Source organism: Xiphophorus hellerii, chromosome 5 (assembly GCF_003331165.1).
Source record: "Xiphophorus hellerii strain 12219 chromosome 5, Xiphophorus_hellerii-4.1, whole genome shotgun sequence".
Taxonomy (NCBI): domain Eukaryota; kingdom Metazoa; phylum Chordata; class Actinopteri; order Cyprinodontiformes; family Poeciliidae; genus Xiphophorus; species Xiphophorus hellerii.
This window is the reverse complement of record NC_045676.1, coordinates 3,148,820-3,169,571: the sequence shown is the minus strand read 5'-3', so window position 1 is coordinate 3,169,571 and position 20,752 is coordinate 3,148,820. Positions and strand designations below refer to the sequence as shown.

General features: G+C 37.7%; 2 protein-coding genes across 6 annotated transcripts in view; one reads left to right on the top strand and one right to left on the bottom strand.

Moving 5' to 3' along the window:
- Positions 1-8,030, top strand: part of coro2aa (coronin 2Aa) — a 42,706-nt gene extending 34,676 nt beyond the window's left edge. For all 4 annotated transcript variants that reach the window (XM_032562113.1, XM_032562114.1, XM_032562116.1 and 1 more), the window contains exons 5-12: positions 1,592-1,771; positions 3,700-3,816; positions 4,180-4,284; positions 4,364-4,460; positions 5,636-5,748; positions 5,853-5,943; positions 6,018-6,265; positions 7,242-8,030. In XM_032562113.1, the coding sequence (XP_032418004.1) occupies positions 1,592-1,771; positions 3,700-3,816; positions 4,180-4,284; positions 4,364-4,460; positions 5,636-5,748; positions 5,853-5,943; positions 6,018-6,265; positions 7,242-7,373 (1,083 nt within the window). In that variant the 3' untranslated portion in view covers positions 7,374-8,030. The remainder of the gene's footprint in view (positions 1-1,591; positions 1,772-3,699; positions 3,817-4,179; positions 4,285-4,363; positions 4,461-5,635; positions 5,749-5,852; positions 5,944-6,017; positions 6,266-7,241) is intronic.
- Positions 8,031-9,843: 1,813 nt separating this feature from the next.
- On the bottom strand, positions 9,844-20,145 carry anp32b (acidic (leucine-rich) nuclear phosphoprotein 32 family, member B). 2 transcript variants are annotated; one of them, XM_032562118.1, is made up of 7 exons: positions 19,882-20,145; positions 14,899-15,048; positions 14,696-14,818; positions 14,407-14,599; positions 11,469-11,593; positions 11,313-11,379; positions 9,844-10,564 (listed from the first exon to the last, which is right to left on the bottom strand). In XM_032562118.1, exons 1-7 carry the CDS (start codon positions 19,933-19,935, stop codon positions 10,485-10,487), a joined length of 792 nt encoding a protein of 263 aa, XP_032418009.1. In that variant the 5' UTR covers positions 19,936-20,145; the 3' UTR covers positions 9,844-10,484. The 2 variants fall into 2 exon arrangements, with proteins under 2 accessions (XP_032418009.1, XP_032418008.1); XM_032562117.1 differs by having other exon boundaries at positions 9,844-10,567; positions 19,882-20,144.
- Between the last annotated feature and the right edge of the window lie 607 nt (positions 20,146-20,752).

The window sequence follows — 20,752 nt, the reverse complement described above, 5'->3', positions numbered from 1 at the left end:
ATGAGGACTCAGTGTTCCTGGCTGGAAAAACTGGAGTTTTAATGTGTTTTTAGAATGAATAAAGGAAAAAAAAGAACATTATTTTGTAATTCAATTCCTTATCTGGCTGTTTCATTCATCTATCCATCCATCCCTTTCAGCCTCCCTTCCTTTTAAGAGTTTATCTCCCATAAACTTGAAAGTTTGTATTTAATCTGTAAAACTTTAAAGTCCTGAGAACAGTGGAGACTGAGAAACAACCGTGTGTGTAACTATCCAGCACTATTCTCTGACGTTTCTGAGCAGGTCGGATCGGAGATAAATACTTTTATCTGGATTTCTGAAATTCTTTGGAGAAAACACATTGTTTCAGCTTTTAGTCCAGATAACAAAGCGAAGTTCAAATAAAACGCGGTCCAGCATGTTCCTTCCAGCTAAGTCACCGTTCGTGCAACTCTTTTAAGCTTTGGCACGACTGCATCTCATCTTCTGACACAAACTCAAGCATGTGAAGATATTTCTCTTCACTTTAGGTTTTAACTTGTACTGACTGGCTTTCTGCCTAACCTTAATTTAGGTCAATTAAATACTTGGTTTTATCTGAACCACAGAGAATCAGCTCTTCTCTTTAGCATTGTAGCCTCTACACTGTAAAAAAACGGTACTAAACACATCAATAATTTTTATTATGAATGCATCACATATCTGCATTCACAACCAATGTTATTTTTTTTTTTTTTTTTTTTTTTTTTTTTTTTTTTTTTTTTTTTTTTTAACATATTGTTCCATAAAGAGGCTGCACAGTGGCGCAGTTGGTAGCACTGTTGCCTTGCAGCAAGAAGGTCCTGGGTTCGATTCCCGGCCGGGGTCTTTCTGCATGGAGTTTGCATGTTCTCCCTGTGCATGCGTGGGTTCTCTCCGGGTACTCCGGCTTCCTCCCACAGTCCAAAAACATGACTGTTAGGTTAATTGGTCTATCTAAATTCTCCCTAGGGGTGTGTGTGTGTGTGAATGGTTGTTTGTCCTGTATGTCTTTGTGTTGCCCTGCGACAGACTGGCGACCTGTCCAGGGTGTACCCCGCCTCCCGCCTGGAACGTAGCTGGAGATGGGCACCAGCAACCCTCCCGACCCCATTAGGGACAAAGGGTGAACAGAAAATGGATGGATGGATGGATGGTTCCATAAAGATGGGCTGATATTGACAACTGAAAAAAACCGGCGATTTAGTCAGAGTGTTCAGACTTTTTGTATTTGCTGGTGTACATCGGTAACTGGGTGTTGAAGTGTAATTAATCCCACCTGCAGATATATTTCAGCAGCAAAAAGTGACTTGCAACTTTTCTTTCCTGTTATTGTGTCTGAATTAAATGTTTTTATACCCAAACCTGGAGCTGTGACATAAACATCAACCTTTACTCTTGTGACCAATAGGAAAATTAAGCTGCAGTAGCCTTTGTTCAACCCAAAGAGGGCAGCAGAGACAATTTTTTTTAATTTTTTAATTTTTTGGCAAAATATTGTAGAATTAAACAAATTTACTAAAACAATGTCCCAATTTCTCCAGAAACATAAAGAAAGATTTTTCTAATGAATGTGCATCTATTCCTCCAGGTGATGATCTGGAACCTGGACTCTCCAGAGCAGGTGATAAAGAACCCCGTCCGGACCATCAAGCACCACACAGACGTCGTCTTGTCCATGTCTTTCAACACGGATGGGAGCCTCCTGGCCACCACCTGCAGGGACAGGAAGATCCGGCTGATGGAGGCGCGCTCAGGGAATATGCTGCAGGTAAAATATTATTCATTTAGCATTTTTACAGACAGTTTTAAAAGGTCTTTACTGTACAAAACATCTCTGAAAATAATGCAATGTGAAAGTGGACCGGGGTGGCCCTGCTCCGTATTTCATACAGCTTCATGTCATCAGTATAGACTGATGATGACATACCCACTCTCAGCTTTCACCAAATCCTATTTGATTAAACTTCCTTGCTCTATGCATCCACAGCGCCGCGTTAAACATTTCAAACAATCAGCCTCCTCCCCAGATTTCACTGAGGTTTATGAAATTTGGTGCAGACTTGTAATCTCTCGAAACAACTGCTTTGGGTCCAATTCAGCATTTCTGGGGAATAACGTAGAGAGGGCCATGCAAGTGTCATGTTAAATCTTTTTGCTCCTTAAATGTAGAAAATACAAATTTTTAGAAATCTCTTAGACAAGAAGAGCCCAAAATTATTTCAGAAAAGCTGCATCTTTTCAGCCCAGTTTCAACCAGCCACAGCAGACACTATCAGAACCGCTTTGTATCCTTTTTCTGCAGCTGCTCCTCCTGTGTCGGATCTGATCGGTTTCCTATGATCTACTCAGGTACCCAACATTTCCCTACACAGACGAGGGGAAATCCCACACCTCATTTGAATTATCTCTTGCTCTTTGCCACCACTGGCGGTATCTTTCACTCGTTTCTCTCACACCCGTTGTAAATGGTTCTTCTGAGCAGGTTTGTTTGGCTGCAGAATATTTTTTTTCAACGTGTAGAACTATGGCTCTTTATTTTGCTGTGCGGTGACCTCACAGCCCAGCCAAAGCGGGAGATTCCCCTCCTCTCTTTTCCCTTCCTCCCAGCAGTTTCAGCACCACGCGGCCAAAACTGACACCTTTTGTCCTGGGCCGGATCCCAACTCGGCGCCACAGACCTCGGGCTCACCAGCAGGAGTCAAATAGATATTAGTTGTTTTTTTTACATAAGCGGTATTGTTCTGAATGTTGGTGTCGATTGAAAAAGAACTTTCTCATTTTACTTTGAAATTAAGGAACTTTTGGTGTGTTTTTGACTAAAACTGGGCTTTATATTCAGTTCTGCCTAAATGCCTATTTTAATAGTCCAAACAACAAATATACCTAAAGATGCATTAATACACACAGTGGAGACCATTTGAGCATTACAGCAGAAGCTAGCATCCTCAGTCTTCCTTATTTCCACTCTTGATGGTTCAGCCAATCAACGCCAAGGAAAATAAATGCCGCTCCTGGATTGGCTGCTTTGCAAACACCAGCAAACAGCGTTTCAAGTAGCGTTGCAGGAATTTCAGCTTCCCAAGCTCTGGAGTTGCGTTCAACAGAAAAATCCATGACTACTGAACCACGAACAGGCAAAGGTCCACTGTCACGCAGTTTTACAAGCTGTGCAAACCAAACTGTTTGCACAATTGTGATTTTTAAAAACTGGCTGCATAAAGCTGATTCTTATCATTTCAAAATACCTAGACTTGGGACTCTTTATCACTAACCTGCTCCAGTTTCTTCATCCGTATCAAATAAAAATAATAAAGATGGTAAGGTTTCACAGAGAGGAAACTGTATTTAAGCTGCATGAAGGCGATTCCTAAAAAAGCCAAAAGCTGAGTGCTGCAAACAGCTGCAGGATTATGCATCTAAATTCATGGATTTTGTATCATATTTCAAATACATGTGATTATTTACAAGGACTGGGCAAACAAGTGATCTAAAAGAAGCAACCAAAGTCTAAAGGATTGGAAGAAAGTGTTGCTTTGACACAAACAAAGATATAAGCTCTGGCTTAAGAGTTTTGCACAGTGCTGTCTCTATTTAAATATATGAAAATATGTATAAATGTAAAGTAATGACATGGAGTTTTAAATGCAACTGAATTTCCTACTTTTGATTTACCCTGAGCTTTGTGTTTATTTGCAGGAAGGAAGCTGCAAGACACACAAAGCCAGTAAGGTGCTGATTTTAGGAAACATGAAGATGATCTTCACATCAGGCACGTCACGCTACAACAGTCGACAGATTGTCCTGTGGGATCAGGTGAGTGAAACTGAAATAGTACAAAAATAAATCAAACATTAATGCAGAACATGCACTTTTTTTCTGTTCTAATAATAAACTCTCTGGGATCTAGATTTATTTAGCATTTTTCTTCTGAAGATGCAGATTTAGTTTGTTTTAAAATCCTTCATGTGAAGCTGCTGTGTTAAACACAACTCTGCCATCTAGTGGCCAAACTAATGCTGTACACAGGCAAAGTGTGGATTAGGGATTGAGCTCTTGGTTTTTAATTCCATGGATTAAACTGGTCTTGTTTTGATATCAGGGTGGATTTTCCTGTCTGTTTACATGACTTTCATGTTGGGTTTTTTAACCGATGTTTTAATCTTCGTTGGTTTCCAGGACGACCTGTCGACGCCTTTATTGGAGGAGAACCTGGATGGCTCCTCAGGTCTTCTGTTCCCGTTCTACGATCCTGACACACACATGCTCTACCTTGCTGGGAAGGTAAGACTCATAAATCCAGACAAAAATCACATCTAGTGTTAAATTCCTTAAAAAGTTGCAAGTTTTCTGTTGTTTTTAGGGGGACGGAAGCATCAGGTACTATGAGATCAGCTCAGAAAAACCGTACATCCAGTACCTGATGGAGTACCGCTCACACACGCCTCAGAAAGGAATGGGTAAGGAACGCATTCCAACTTCTCAAGCCTCGCAGTTTCCAGGCGGTGTTGACTCTTTGGCACCTGTAAGCAAAGCTGCTGTGCAAATGAAGCTGCTTATTTGAATAACCAAATCAGGTCGTCGCTGTAAACAGGCTCACGTTGGGAGACGTAAATCTTTACCAGTAAACTGTCAGAGTTCGCTGCCAAGCATAAGAATATTTATTAAATTCACCTTTGACAGGTGGTTGGAAAAGAAAAAACATTGCTTGGTCCAATAAAAGTCGTATTGGGTGCCGTCGTTTGTTACAAAGTAAAAAATTATCAGCAATAATTGGCTTCATTTAGCATGGTAAAAAACATATGGGGGGAAAATGGAGGAAATAAATATTTTCAAAGTGTTTTAATGTGTTCCAAACTAAATATTTAATTCACAAGCTAAATATTTAAACTTCAAATTCAATATTTAGTTAAGTGCCAAGTGAAGGTGAAAGATGACAAATTGTAATGTTTACTGATTTTCTCAATTGTTGAGTGTGTGGTGTCTTATATGATTTTGTGAATTTGAATTTTTATGATGTAAAGCACTTCGAACTGCCTTGTGCTGAAATCTGCTACACAAATAAACTTGATCGATTATTTCTTTCCCAACTAAATGTTTGTCTGAGCTAAATATTTATTTTTCAAATTAAATACTTAGGTTGCTTACTAAATATTTAGCAAGCAAGCTAAATATGCATATAAGTAACTGAATTCCTTTATTTAAAAAAATCTAGCATTTTATTCCCTAAAATGGAATAATAACGGATTCCTTTAGTGAATGTAGCAAAGGATGCATTTTCAACTAAATAAAATACTTCTAACAAATACTTAATATCAGTACAGTGTAAGGCTGATCTGTTGATTATTTTTTGGATTAACTGATTAATAATTGAATAGAAAAAGGTGCTAAATATGAGCAAAATGTATATATTTTGTATAGTATTGGTTTAATTACTTCTCAGTGTGTTCTTTCAGCAAATGGCCTTTTTTCTGTATATTCCAGTTAAGAATTAATCGATTACAAAATTAGTTGATTATTTCAATAATCAATTCATCATGATTGATCGCTTCAGCACTAATCTAAATTAATAAGCAGATGTTATTGGGAGTAAAGCTGCTGTCCTGAATTTGTTAGTGTTTTTGTTGTTCTGCAGGTGTGATGCCTAAGAGAGGCCTGGATGTCAGCTCATGTGAGGTTTTCAGGTTCTACAAAGTGGTGACAGTCAAGAGTCTCATTGAGCCCGTTTCCATGATCGTACCCCGCAGGGTGAGAGCGCTCAGATTTACACAGACCTCAAATGCATCACATAAATTATCAGAGAAACAGCCGTGTTTTGGGTTTTATTTATTCTGCCTGTTTTGTTGTTTTAGTCTGAGTCGTACCAGGAAGACATCTATCCGATGACGGCAAGTAACAGACCAGCTCTGACTGCAGACGCGTGGCTCAGTGGGGTCGATAAAGGTCAGCCTCATTCTTATTCAGCTAATTATCTAATCAGATCAATGCTCATAGTTCTCCTGGTCTTAACCGTTTAGGCCCGATTCTCATGTCTCTGAAGCCCGGGAGTGAACTGACGGAGCCTCCGTCAGAGACGAAGGCGCTGGCCAACTCCATGGACGCTCGCAGGTCCGGGAGCCGGCCGGGAGTGCTGCAGCTCTCCTACATTCAGGACCAACAGGAAGCCAAAGAAACGAGCGACCAGGTTGAAGACGACCGCAGTCAAATGCCTGTGATCAACGGGGAGGACCTGGCACTTTGCTCGCCTCCCAGGACAGAAAGCGAGGTGCGTTTAATATCCGAACACACTTAGAACCAGCCTGAAAACAGATAGTTATACTTCACTTTACATTTCTAAATGTTGAGCATTCATCTGCACCGATTATAGTTTTTATAGTGCTGTACAGCTAATCTCGTAAAACATGTGATTATTATAAAAATAGTTTTTCTCTTATTTGTGATGAGTCCACCAGAGGGCACATTAAGGAGTAAATGTATCTTACAATCCCATCAGTCCAGTACACAATTTTCTACAGAATCTTCAAACTAAATCATAATAAATAATGTTAATTAAGGGAATTATGACATTGTCTGGGAAAATAAGTCCTCTTATAGCAAGTAGTATTTTACAAAAACAACAGAGTGTTTAAGCTACACTAAGAAAATTAAGAAGTATAAAGTCCTAAAATTGAGAATAGTCATTTGAGAATAAAGTTATAATTTTGAGAATAAAGTGATATTATGAGAATAGTCTTATGACTAATATAAAAATATAAGAATAGTCATATTGTAAGGAGTATACATAATATATCATGACTATTCTTGTAATACTACGACTTCATTCTCGTTCAGCGTTCTCGTAATATCACATAATTTTATGACTTTCTTGTCATTTTTTTTTTAGGATAAACTTAATACTCTGTTGCCTAATTAATATAAAGAATAAATGTTATGCTTTGTAAACCTACATTTTCAGAATGACATGGAAGTATTTAACATTTTGTAGTGCAAGCAGAAATGATACAGGTGTCAGTGCTAAAACAGAAGTCATGCTAGCAACTTTAGCATAACTTCCATTATGCTAGCAGTTTTAGCATAACGTCCGTTTTAGCATCACATGTTGGCATAACTTTTGCTGTGGCTTTTTTGCCTTTTGTTGACACTTGATTTACTGGAAATCTTTCAACTTCAGAGATTCACTTCATTCCCACTGTGGGTAAAACATCCTTTCGCTCTCCCTCGTGTTTTCTGTGTACCTGCAGCTGCGTCTGAAGTTCCTGAAGCAGCAGGAGGAGATCCGGCGGCTGAGGGAGCTCCTCAACCAGAGGGAGGTGCGCGTCAAGCAGCTCGAGCTGGAGATTAAGAACATCAAGAACTCCCAGACGCAGAGCTAACTTTTACGAGCGTCCCGGTTTCCCCACGGCGCTGAGCGGGACACTCCGGCTAAGATCTCGGAATCAGAAACGCCTCGTTCTTTAAAACTTCCTGGCTCTCCCGAGACTCAAACCTCGACTTGCAGCCAACACTTGGTGCACATATTCTTTGTTTGTGTACATAAACTTTTTACCTTTGCCCCGTTTCTTTTATACACTTCACTGCTATGCAAGTTTACTGTAATATTTTTAGCTTTTTTTTAACAGATGTTTGAGCCTGAGCCGAAAACGCTGAATTTATTTTTTGTGCTTGATTTAAAAAACTTTTCTCCTGTATTTAAACTGCTGTAAGTGAATGAATGTGAAAGAGCTAAACGAATGACCTGCCTGTTGAACCCGAGCTCTGCCTTTCTATAAGCCGCAGATCGCTTTATTCCAGCTTTTATTTTGAAATCGTCTGGAAGCAGATTCATTTTAATGTGTACACAAAATCTGAAACTGATGCCATGTATGAGTTTTAACCCTAATTTTTATATTTATTTCAAAATGTGGGCAGGGAATACACATTTTAATCAGGAATTTGAATCCCCGGATGTGATTTATTTGACAAATATATGAAGATGAAAATGAACCAAATGCTGTTTTAATTTTTTTGCTGTGAAAAAGTTAATGACTTATGATTGCCTCCTTTCATTTTTGCTGGGTATCTTTTTTATTTTGAGAGTTTTAAGGTAAAACACTAAATCTGCAAAGAACAATAAGCTCCTGATGAGGTTTAAGTAACATTAGCAGGGATGTCTCAATCATGATTTTCTGCTTACAGCCAATGAAAACACAAATTTTTAGGATTAGAAAATTACATCAGACCAATTAAAAAAACAATTTTAATACAGAAATGTGAGCTAAAACTGCTTAATATAATTTTAAATGTAATTTAAGATTTTAATCTAGTAAATGAGGAATACCTAATCTGTTCTCATTTATTTAATATACCGTAACTATATTTTTTGTTTTCCTTGGTAATTTTCTTACATGTTTAAAGACACTGGATTGCAGCAAATGCATACAAAACAAATATTCCAAGTTTGTCTGTTTTTAACTGATTTTTATTCAGGGAATTGATTACTAAATGGCACCAAACAAAAGTTTTAAATCACAAAAATAAGTAATAAAATGATTTTTCCTGTAATCTCTTTTAAAATTTTAGACTTTGGTTGCTTTTAACTCATTTTATGTCCTGTTTATTCCGACCCATTTATTGATTTAAATTCTCAGGTTCAACCTTCTTTAGGACATTCAATGCAATACTTGATTATCCATGCAGGATATAAGAAGACTGTTTCTCTCTTCTTTATTTTCATGCAGAGAATCATGTATGGTCAGCAAAGGGTTACATGTGCTGCTAAACTCAACGAATGAGCCAGTGTCCCGTCAGCACATAGCAGGATGTTGCAACAAAACAGTTAAAATGTGATCTTTATCCTCTGTGGCCAACATTTTTGTTTTAATGAATCAGTTTATATCTTGAATAATCCCTCACGTTTTGCTGGATTTTTGTGTCCCATTTTATGGACAAAACCTTCACATTCGTCTGCTTCGATTGGTTTTAATGACTCTGACAAACAATTCCTACATATTGTCATAATCTCATACTTTTCCGCAATTTACGGTGTTTTTGCAGCCCTTAAAGTACACTTACAAAAAGTCAACATATTAGGCTCACTTTCTCAGCATGAAAATGACCCAAATGCTAAACTTTTATTTATAAATACATTCCGTTTGAAAGTGATAAGTTTTTGTCTTCTTACTTGGTACAGCGCCCTTACTTTTTATACCCTTTCTTACGTTTAAGAGAAAACCTAAGGCTGAAAATTGGAGGTAACTCGCTACCTAGCTACTTTTGCTGCACTTAGCGCCGTTGTTTGCGCATGCGCACTGACAAGTGCTAGGAAAGTCCCTTGGTTATAATGGCGGCTGGTAAACAAGTAAAGAAAACACCAACTGGTAAGGCCGCTGACGGGACAAATGAAGGGCTAACGTCTATTTTTTTATATCATGCGATTTACCCACACCATCTTTGATCATCTAGTAGATCTCAATCACCTCTGGTTTAATATCATCAGCAGGACTTGAAGAATGCCAAGAAGCCATAGAAAAGGACGTTTATCGGCCACTTGCCACACTGATGTCGGCTTAGCCTGACCAACGCCTTTCCATGCACTTCCGCTCCCTGAATGGTTGCTATGGCAGATTAAAGGATTTGTCCAAGATGCACGAGATAATCAAAGTAACTTCAGGTATGTTTCTGCTCAGGGAATAACATTGATTTAACGCTTTTAAAAATATTTGAATTATACCCCCACCTTTTAAAAATGTATTTAAACGCGTTTCTATCTTTTCATTCAATAAAATTGAATGAAAACTGATCCTATCTGTAATCTTATTAATTTTAAAGACAGCAGAAAAGCAAAGCAGGGAGCAAGAAAAGCCAAAAATGTTAACATTTTATTTACAAAGTTGTTTTTTTGTCATACAGAAAGTAAAAATGTAGCTACAACCTTGATTTGTGCAACAGGCCGCCACACTAAAAACCATGGCCTGCTGGTTGCACAGCTGCTATAGCAATAATTTTATTGGGAAAAAATAACAGAAAAAAAATAGGGAAATAATAAACCCAACAACAACAAAAAAAAATAGAAGGAAAAAAATTAATCCAACAAAATATTAAAAACACAGACCCAAAACTAGATACCAGTCCCAAAGTCCTCACACGGGAATACATAAAGAGGGATGGACAGTGGAAATGTGGAATGCTGAGTGGTCGGCTGCCTGAGAAACTCTAGGGTTGCGGGTGGGAGCGAAGTGGGGGCGTTAGGTGGCTCTCAGTTCCTTGGTGTGGGAGGAAGGAGAAGAAGAAAAAAAAATTAAAGATGGGGATTGTGGAAGGGGGCAGCTCCACTCGGCCCACCCGTCGGTACAGTCCTGCTCGTAAAAAGAGCGCAGTGCTGGGGGGAGGAACAGGAAGGGCAAGTTGACACGGTTTAAAAAGGCGGTGCGAGTTGTTGGAGGGTGGACGTTCGGGTTTGTGAGGGGGTCAAAGAGGGAAAAACTCGGTAGGCTCTCGTTTTCAGTTTAATCGTCGTCTTCGTCATCCTCATCGTCGTCTTCGTCCTCCGCATCTCGCTTTCTCTTCTGGCCTTTCCCGGCTTCTGCTTCTGGGTTGAACATACACAGAACAAAAACTTCATCAAACTAATGCAAGAAAAACTACAATTAATTATGCAAAAAAATCTGCCTAAACCAAGTCCTGTGGTCATATACTAGGATTATGGCCACATGTTTGCGTATATATTCCATATTCAGGCAACACTCTGTTCTTAATTAGCGCCCTCTAGTGTTCAAACTGTGTCACACCAGGAGAGTAAAGTTTTATAATTTTGTAGAAGTCATTCACTGGGGTTTGGTAAAACTTTATATTTTGCATAAAGTGAAGACAAACTGAATTCCAAAAACAAAACTTTCCAATGGGCGGAGCCAAGAGACACCGGGGGCGTGGTCACGTCAATATGCGTTTCTTGGCTCCACCCACTTCAGGTTTTTTTGGGTTTTTTCTTTTCAGAATTTGATTATTGGAAGAAAATCCTCTCTTTCCCTTTCAGAAACAATCTAGACTTGGGATTTCCCAAAACACAAATTAAATATTTCCAGATCTTTGACGTACATCATTTATTAAGAGTAATTTATTAATATTATCAATTTATTTGCAATTTCAGATGTTATTTTCTATTTTAAATCCAGATAGGAAGAAGAGCTTCTGTTAGCTTCAGACTAAAATTTGGAATATATTTAGAACAAAAAAGAGTTGTGTTTCGATTAGTAAATATTTATTAAAAGTCATGTTTGCTTACTGCAGATTTTATCATCCATCTGTGTAAATATGAACTTTAAATAGATACTCACCCTCTTCGTCTTCATCCTCATCTTCATCCTCATCCTCCACCTCTCCATCCTGACCGAACTCGTCGTCCTTCATCAAAAACATTTACAAGTTAAAAAAAAAAAAAAAGCAGCACACTTTATGTAAAAAATCCATCAGGATTGTTTGGGTTTTCTTACCTCCTCTTCACCACTAACTTCCTCGTCATCCTCTTCTCCTTCTACTTCCTCTTCATCTTCCTCATCATCATCCTCCTCGTCAAAGTCTTCCTCCTCCCCATCTTCGTCTTCCTCCTCCTCTCCCTCTGTAAAAATAAAACAAAAGAAATAAGTAAAACCTCAGATTCTCCAAAACCTGATTTTTCCCTTCAGTCAGTGAATGCACCATGCAGTAGCAAACAAAAAACATCTGCCACATAAAAAAAAAAGTACAAGATGTTTCTATAACTTCTCCCTTATTTTGAATGTAATTTTTCTGTAATTAAACAACCAATGGTCACGTTAAAGATATTAGCAGGAGTAAAGATGCAGGTCCATCCCCTTTTCCATATAATGTCCAATGATGGCTTATTTGATTTACAAAATTAAAATATTTTATCCCCTTTTAATTAAATGATTAACATGACAAATCTGAGATTTATAAAAGCTCATTTTGTACATACTGACCTTCAGCATCATTCTGCATGCAGTAATACTGTATTACAGGATAAATGCTGTCGGTGCTGAATTTCAACCGGCCCCCAAGTGGAAACCAGGGGAAATACCCCCGAAACCTTCTGGGAAATCTAGATTAAAGATTTTCCTTATCTATTGAATGCAACTCCGTAAAACAGAGAAGTTATATACTTTTATTTTACATTTTTCGATGACCAAGACCAAACTGCCTTCAAGCTTTATGTCTGCACTGATGCATAAAGTTAATATTCTGTCATTTTATAAACAGGCAACATTTTCTACATCTGAGCTGAATAAATGTTTTCCAAACAAAAAGTTCATATTTAAAAACAGTTTCTGCAAGTTTCAGATATATTCATAGAAAAAACAATATTTAGGCAAATTACCTTAAGCTGTTTTCACTTAACTTTAGATAGGATAAATATAATTGTCAATTTAAGCTGGAGTAGATGCAATGTAGTTTCAGAGGCAATCTAAATAAATAAAACAATCTTCAGGCTCTCCATCATTTCTACTAAAATTTAAGAAGTATGTATAAACAGAAAAAAGTCACTTTGAGTATACAGTAGACATTCCTACAGAAATAGATATGGAAACAAAAATGGGATTGACGATCATAAGATTAGATGGATGTTATAAGTAAATGGGATGTGGAGAAACGTCTGGAACAGAAATGTTTTCTAGACTGCAGAGAAATCCTGGCTGATCTATCAAGTTTGAAAAATAAGAGCGTTTCATATATAAAGTTTTAATTCACACTAAATATCATAAAATATATGCCTAAAGTAAATATAGGATATATATTTTATTTTGGGTGATTTTTTAGCTAATTTTGTGTTGATGTCAACAATCCATGTTTTTTTCTATCTTGTTTATGTTTCTGGAATGGGAGGATGTTGGTCATGTGGTATTTGTTTGGTCATGTGACTCATAGTGATGCAGCACAGGATTGTGGGCATCTAACTGAAGCAGAGAAACAATGTCAGCAACATATAAGATATCGCTACATTTCGGTAGAGATATCTACCGAAATGTAGCGATATTTTCAATCGCTACATTTACCGATATTTATATTGGCCAATAAAGAAGTTTGATATAAATATCGGACTTCTTTATTGGCCCAAATATTTATATCAGCGCATTCCTATGCAACACCTTTGTGTTTTAATTTCTTTCTATCTTAATTGCACCCCATTTGACTCTTCAACAATGATGATCATCAGATAAGCAAGTTATTAAACTGACAACCAGAGAGAACAAAGGTGAGATGGAAGGATTTGATATTAGTGGAGATGAGTTTCAAATTTAATATTTGAATCAGATTTTTTCTGACAAGTCTACAAGAAACATAAGCAGAGGAGAAAAATATTTCCAAACTGGAGCCCGTAACAGCCACTACCAAGTGTGTGTTCAAACCAGCCCTTTTTAATCCGCTTCAATTAAACTCCAGTCTATTTGTCTACAAAGTCCGGTTTGTTTGGAGAGATTTGAACCCGAAATCGAAACTCCAACGCCGACCAAAACAGCAAACACTAGTCCGCCTAAAAACCAAAGATTTGGTTCAGTTTAAGTGAACTCTAGTTTGATTGGAATATACTGTATATGTGAACACCAAGCAGACCGGAAACTGCTTCAATTAGGAAGTGGACTATAGTGCAGTGCATTTTGGGTAAATATAACCAAAACAAACATGCGTTTCTATCACTAGCGCTTTTTTACCAATGACAAAAGAGAAATCCTACAGCCACTAAAATCTGACGCTACTCCATTTTTGTTCATATTTTGTGAAGAAGGAAGTTGGACTCAATAGCTGCATTTACATTGACCTTAAAATTGTGTGAATTGAAATTATAAAAATAAATCTGCTTAATGAAAACAGGCCAATTTTGTTTTGATAAAAGTTTTTTGTGCTATGATGAGGTGGTTTTTCAGCTGTATCAAAATTTGTGTATTTTCAAAACTTCTATGGAAACACGGTTTTTGCATCACACTAGCCATGTGATCAACAACTGGAAATTACTACTGGCAAAAAAGACAGAGATGACAGGAAGTGGTAGGAGGATGATGGCACAGCATATTTTTTAAATGACTTATTGTGTGAGCAAACTTATTCACATGTGACTTTAATTGTATTTTTTTAATGTTAGCAAAATATCGACAACATTTTTTGCACATTTGAAATGGAAACACAGCTACTGTCTTCTTCAGAGGTTTACATATTTCCTTCAGTGGTTCCTGGTGCAGCGCCCCTATGGGCGAGGAGAGGAGCAGCTTTTTCAAACTGTTTGGTTTGTTTGCAGTGTGAAAGCAAACCGCATCAACTGAAAATGTAGCAGTATTGCAATTTTGGTCCCCAAACAAACCGAGTCTACCGAACTATCCGGTGCCAAAACACCATAAGAGACTCGAACTTTGTTTGAACACAAATTTTAAAACTTCATACCTTCGTCCTCGTCATCATCCACGCCGTCTCCGTCCACCTCTCCATCAGAGTCGGAGGCTTCCCTGTCCTCCATGTCGTAGCCATCCAGGTAGGTGAGCTGAGGCAGCAGCTTGAAGACGCTCTCTCTGTAGTCGTTCAGGTTCGTTACTTCACAGTTGAACAGGTCCAAACTCTTCAGGTTTTCCAGCTTTTTCTGCAGACACAGGACACAAATCAAAACAATAAGCTTATAAATATGTAATATGAAATGTGTAGAGTGGAGTAAAGCTCTATGCGAACAGAAACATACCAACGGTTCCAACGTGCTGATGTCTTTCAATTTGTTTCCGCTCAGGTTTAGATGTGTGAGGTTGGGGAGTTTCTCTGCTAAAACGTCGAGGCCGCCACTGATTCTGTTGTCACTCAACTCCAGCTGGAAGGTAAGCAGACGGAGACGTCAACACCAGCTGGCGGCCAATCTCACATTAAGGAGCTGCGATGGTGAAATCTTACCTTTTTCAGTTTCGCTAGTTTAGGCAGGTTGGACACTGAGATTAGGCCGACATTTATCAAACTGAGGAATTCGAGGTTGACGAACTCAGCTGTGAGGCCTTCGATTTTCCCTTCAACCGACCGACAATTATCGAGGACGAGTTCTCGTACCTGAAATTAGATTTTTAAAAATTTTATTAATCAATTTTATTACTGAATTCTACCAAAGTCAATCATTAGGAATAAAAAAAGAGAGATTTAAGAGTAAAACATTAATTTACATGTTTTTGTTATTAAATAGTGAAGCATTACAACACATCCAACATCTAATATAATGCAGTTCGCATCACTCAGGTGACTTGTCTTTATTTTTTTTAAAAGAAAGAAATATTAAAAAGGCCAGATATGTCTAAGTAAGATATATTGTTAAGCCACAAAGACTCAAAATAAAACAAATGAAATGTTTAATTTTTACCATAATTTCTATTTTAGATGCCAGAATATGTTGGCATAAAAACATGTTTACGGTCAAATCATTTAATGCAGGTAGTTACTCAACAAGCCCACAGCTTGACACCTCCACCACTGTGCATGGTAGTTGGTATATAGCATTTCTGTGTTGCAGAGACGCACTGATTGCAGTTTTTTTGGCCGATCATTGTTTTTTCACCATGTTGTTTCATTATTCAACAACATAACTGAGGCCTGCAGAGTCTGAGGTAAAGCTCCTGGGTTTTTGGCAATTTCTGTGAGCTCACTGTAGATTGATGAATTTCAAATAATTTGGAAAAACTTTTTGGCCCTTCCCAGACTGAGGGGCAGCAACTCCTTCTCTACATTTGCTGCTGACATTTCTCCACTTTTCCAACACACAGATCTATTCCCTCTAGACCAGAAACTAACAAAATTGCTGCTTTTATAGAAGGTAGTCACACTGAAGATGATTAAAGTCAAATCTATTTGATAATAAGCAACTGATTGCCAATTCTCTATCCAAGCCTATAGAAATAGGATGCAGTTTTAGTTGTAAAATTAGATTTTTACTTGAATGTTGTACAAAATTTCTAACCTACCTCCGACTATTGAATCTAATTCATTTGTACTTAAATTGATATAAATTTGACCCATTTGTCAGGTAAAGTGTTAATTTTGATGCCACATTTTAATGTTTTATTTAGTCTTGATTAGATGTAATTTAGTTTTAGTCACAATTTAGCCATCTGTAGACATTTCAGTTAATTCTTGAAAGAAAATTACAGAAATGATCAAGAAATAACCTATCAAAGCAGAGAAATGCATTTTTCCATACACCGGAATTAGATCTGACTGACAAGTTTTCATTTATGCCTTGTTTGGGGGAAAAAAGATTGAAAAAAGTATGGTTACATTGTTTGTTTATAAAATTAACCCCGTAATAAAGTGCCTAAAGATTAACTGTCATGCCTAAAGATTAACTGTCACTAAATAAGCTTAATTTATTCATTCTATTAATCTAATTGTTTTTTTAATATAAAAACTTTTTAATGGCATCTTCAAATTTGATTATTGAACAATAATAATGTGGGATCTTTTGTAGTTTTTAACATCTGGGAACAGATTTAATTATTTTTTGTCTTAGGAGGACCCAGATTTACTCATTTGTTTCACTATAATTTTCAATCATCAAGACATGCACTTTTCAACGTATTTTGCTTTCACAATAGGATATGGATAAAGCTTAAAAACATGTTTTTTGTTCATGAAATACTTTTCAAAGCGGCCTACAGACAGGGTAGATGAGCATTAAAAAAAAAAAAAAAAACTTTATTCATGTGTAGTTCATTATTCTTTCAGGGACATTTTGTAACGTTAAATATGAGAAAAACAACTCCAAAGGCGGAGTTTGTCTGAGTCAGCTTGAACTCACACTGGTTGCGCAATTAAATGTTGGACAAAAACAATGAAAAGCAGGACTAGCAGAGGGGAAAAACGTCGAAATGAATGGCGTTTCTGGTCCTAAAAGGACTTTCTGTGCGTGTCCTTCACCAAGCCGACACAGATAACCGTCTGCTTTCTTAAAACCCAAGCAGAGCAAAGCAGTAGCTTGCTATGGCTCCGCTGATGCAGCCACTAATGACAAATGCAATGATTTTTGTAAGCTAGCTGGCTACAGCTAGCCATTGCCCCCTTTTATAAACGCTGCGGAGCGGCAGAGCAGCTGCTACAGACCGCCCGCCATTAGACAGCACCACAGCAACGGAAAAGGACTGCCAACACACCCCCGAAAAGATTCACCCCTTTTCGATAAAACCAGCTTTCAATAAGAGGGTAAAAGTGGAATATTCATCGTCGTCGAGTGAACGACCGAGGTTGTTTAACGACTCGCTTTGAGGTAGAAGTTGCGAAGGAGAGAGAACGGAAAATTAGTGAGGAAAAAAAAACAAAGATGGAGACGGTTCCTTTCTGCCAGGGCTTCAAAGACGACAGAGCGACAACATGGCGACTCCAAAGCTACAGTATGCAGCTCTCCCAACACTTCAATGGCGGAAAGGGATGTTTAGAACGACTTATTACAGATATTTAAACCTCAAAACAACACTTTTTATGTATGAAAAATGTCTTTAGTGCAAGCGTGGCTTGAGTCGAAACGCCGACCGTTGAGTTTTTCGGTTGCCCACGCATGAAACGCGGAGCACCGGATCTCCGTGTCACGCAGACAGGCTGACTCGGTCTATGGGGCGGCCACCAAGCCAACACGTCAAATTTGATTAGCTGCGTACGCGAAGTTTAGCTTTAATATTCATCGACACAACAGCTAATCGTGTAATTTTAAGTGTATGAGTGGATACAATTATACTGTCTTTGGTTAATGTAGAAAAGGGGCAATATGGCGACCATTGAAGTTCGCTTCCGAATTGTAGTGTCGTTGAGTAAAGGGCTGTTTCACTGCTTTAGATGTAACCTGGAATAGTACATTTGATGGCCTGAAAATATAGCTGGCAATCTTTGAAGCTTTTATTCCATTTGCGAAATAAAAATTATTTACCTTTATCAGAAATAAAGCGTCAACCCTGTTTAAGTATTGTATACCTATAGATTCTTTGATCTATAGGTAAATTAAACTATTTTAAATGGGTGGAAAAGGAAACCCGATTTTTGAAGTTTCACAAATTGAATACAGGTTTCAGATGTTACAAGATTTGTTAAGAATCCATATCTAGATAGCCAGCCTTAGTTTAAATCAATCTAAGTTCTATTTTTGGATATGAACATGATGTGGTCTGCCCTACACAGCAAGAAAATAAGCCATGTGCATAATCGTCTCACAATCTATATGCAAGACCTAAAAGAAAAAATTTGTTTTGTATGTTTAAAGCCTATTAAAACATTTCCATTTGATTCATATTTAAAAATCAAAATGCAATTTTTCTCAATTCAGATTTCAAAGATGATGTGCTTTAAAATTTCCTTAAGTGTAAGAAACTCCAGTGTAATTTAAATTGATACTGTCAGATTAACAAGAGTGTAATGTAAATTAAATGTGAAAACAAGAAAGCACTGATGAATGATTGCAGCTTCATAGGTCAAAAGATCAGTTTCAATGAGTCTGGCTTTTGTGTGGAATAATCCAATCTATGTTTGACTTGAAATGTTTTGGTTTTTAATCTAAAAACTCTCTGAGATGGTCTACATGCCAAAAATGTAAAACTGAATCTGCGTTTCAGGGTTTCATAGACTAGTCTGTTGTTCTAAGGCTTCAAACTATTTTCAAAGATTATGTGAAATAAGCATTATACTGCCCTTGTTTGTGTTTTCTCAAATAAATTACTTCCAAGTATGCTATAACATCCTAAACTATCTTTACAAGATTTTTAATCCATTTGTACAATGGATTAATAAACAATCCATTGTAGAACTGATTAATTTAACTCATGCAGTTTGTAAAATGAATCCCATCTTGAATGTACATGTATAAAAATACATTGAGTTTTTAACAAATCATGAATTCTGTTTAGTGTGGAATAATTCAGCCCAGGTTTGGCTAGAATCAGCATTTTAGATTGAAAACTAAAACTCATCCAATGTGGGCTTAACTGAAGTGAAATGGCCCTTTACGAGAAGGATCTCCGAATCACGAGCGAACTTCGGCGTTGTGGTAATATGGCGGGAACAAATTCCTAAGTTAGCTGGCTGGGTCGCGAATAATGGCAGCGCCTGATTCCATTTAAAACACGGGCAGTTTTCAGAGTCTCGCGGCGAAATACAGTTTGTGTGACCACAAAAGCCTGTAAAATGAGTTGATTTTGTAGATTTACGTTAAAGCATAGTAACGGCGTAAGCTTTTTTAACGCATATTTAATAAAAATCAGAAATAGGAGTGGTTATGTATTTCGTATAAACTGTATTTACTGTGTGAGGAGAGTATCATTCCACAGTCGAGGTATAAGTGGGTTTTTTTTGTTATTTTCGCTGGTTAAATGTAACATTAAGTGCCGCGACTCTCGATTTCGCCGATAATTAAACTCGTTTTAAACATCCAGGCTCCTGAAATCTGAATTAGTGTGTGCTTAAAAAGCGCCGATTTCTTTCTCTCTCTCTTTTTTAGCAGTTGAGCTAGCAGCAAACATGGCTTCCGATGAGTGTATAAAATACAGCGCCGTGTGCATGCCAAACGGCGGCGGAGGAAGCAGCAGAAATAAGTTTACAGATTGTGCTTAGAGCCGTGTGTGTGCAGCGGCGACCGAAGAGGCTGCGAAACGGTTAAAGCACTGCAATAATAATGTCAGCAAACTGGGGGGGAACCGCCGTTTCAAAGTGACCATTGAATCAAGCTTTTCTCGTCTCGTTGCCCCCCTGAATAATACGCCCAATCCGCAACAGTATCGAGGGATTAATGCTTGTTATGCGACTGTTTTTACTCTCTGCTACAAAGGAGAAAACACAGCCTGGAAACCCATGTGGTCACCATTAGCGAGGGGCTAGCCAGAAAACTAAAGGGTTGGTTTTAAAAAAAGCACGACTCACATCAGACGGTGTCCTGTTTCTTAGCTCCAAGTGGATCCTCTTTTTCATGTCCATCTTTTCCCCCTGTGGAAGTGAAACTTTTTCCTCTCTCTCGGGTTCTGCTGGGATCTTCAGTCCAAAACGGCAGAGATGCCCCTTATGGAGGGAGAATATAGGGCTGTGTAATGAAGTGAGCCGAACGCTAAGTTAGTCGGAGAGAAGGGGAAACCATGGAGGGAAACGGGACTGAAACAAAATATATGCTCAACAGCGCCCCCCTCCGCCCCGAACCGCCCATCGCCTCTGAAAGGGGCAATGCAGTCAGAAAACATGACGCGGCCCCCATGAAATGGATCTCTGGTGCAGCTGGTTTCTGCGAAGAAGTTCAAATGTCTAAATAATAAAGAATTATTTTAAAGATACCAACCAGATGTTTCTGTCAAATAAATCAGAGGAAACTTTAGATGTAGTTTGTCACATGTAAAATGCTCTGTATTCTGTTTTGTCTACTGTTTTTGTTGTGAAAACACTTTTTAATAGAAATAAAATCTACCAATTCAACAAAAAGCTCCCCTGTGTGTGCATGTTTCCAGTGACATCATTTAATTTGCTAAATTCCAACTTAAAGGCTTTTAAAAGTCTTAATTGTCTCCAGATTTTCCAAAATGGGCCTCAAATTACATTTAATTCTGCCTCTTACTTGAAAATCGAATCATTCCTTGTTTTTTTCATAGATTTTCTAAATGTAAACTTTTTCGTTTCCATTTTATTTTTAAAGAAATGCACTCATTCGTTTGTTCTAAGACTTGTTCTTGTTATAGTTACATTGTATTGAAACTACAAGGCCTGTTAACCCTTGGAATAATTCTTCTCCTGACTTTTTGTAGTTTGG

Bases quoted from the DNA above. Each gene is read 5' to 3' on its own strand.
- anp32b (XM_032562117.1), bottom strand. From the start codon at position 19,935: ATGGACATGAAAAAGAGGATCCACTTGGAGCTAAGAAACAGGACACCG. The intron at 14,819-14,898 runs GTAAGATTTCAC...CTTACCTTCCAG, and splicing joins AACTAGCGAAACTGAAAAAG to CTGGAGTTGAGTGACAACAG. The intron at 11,594-14,406 runs GTATGAAGTTTT...TTATTTTTACAG, and splicing joins GGATGATGACGAGGACGAAG to AGGGAGAGGAGGAGGAAGAC.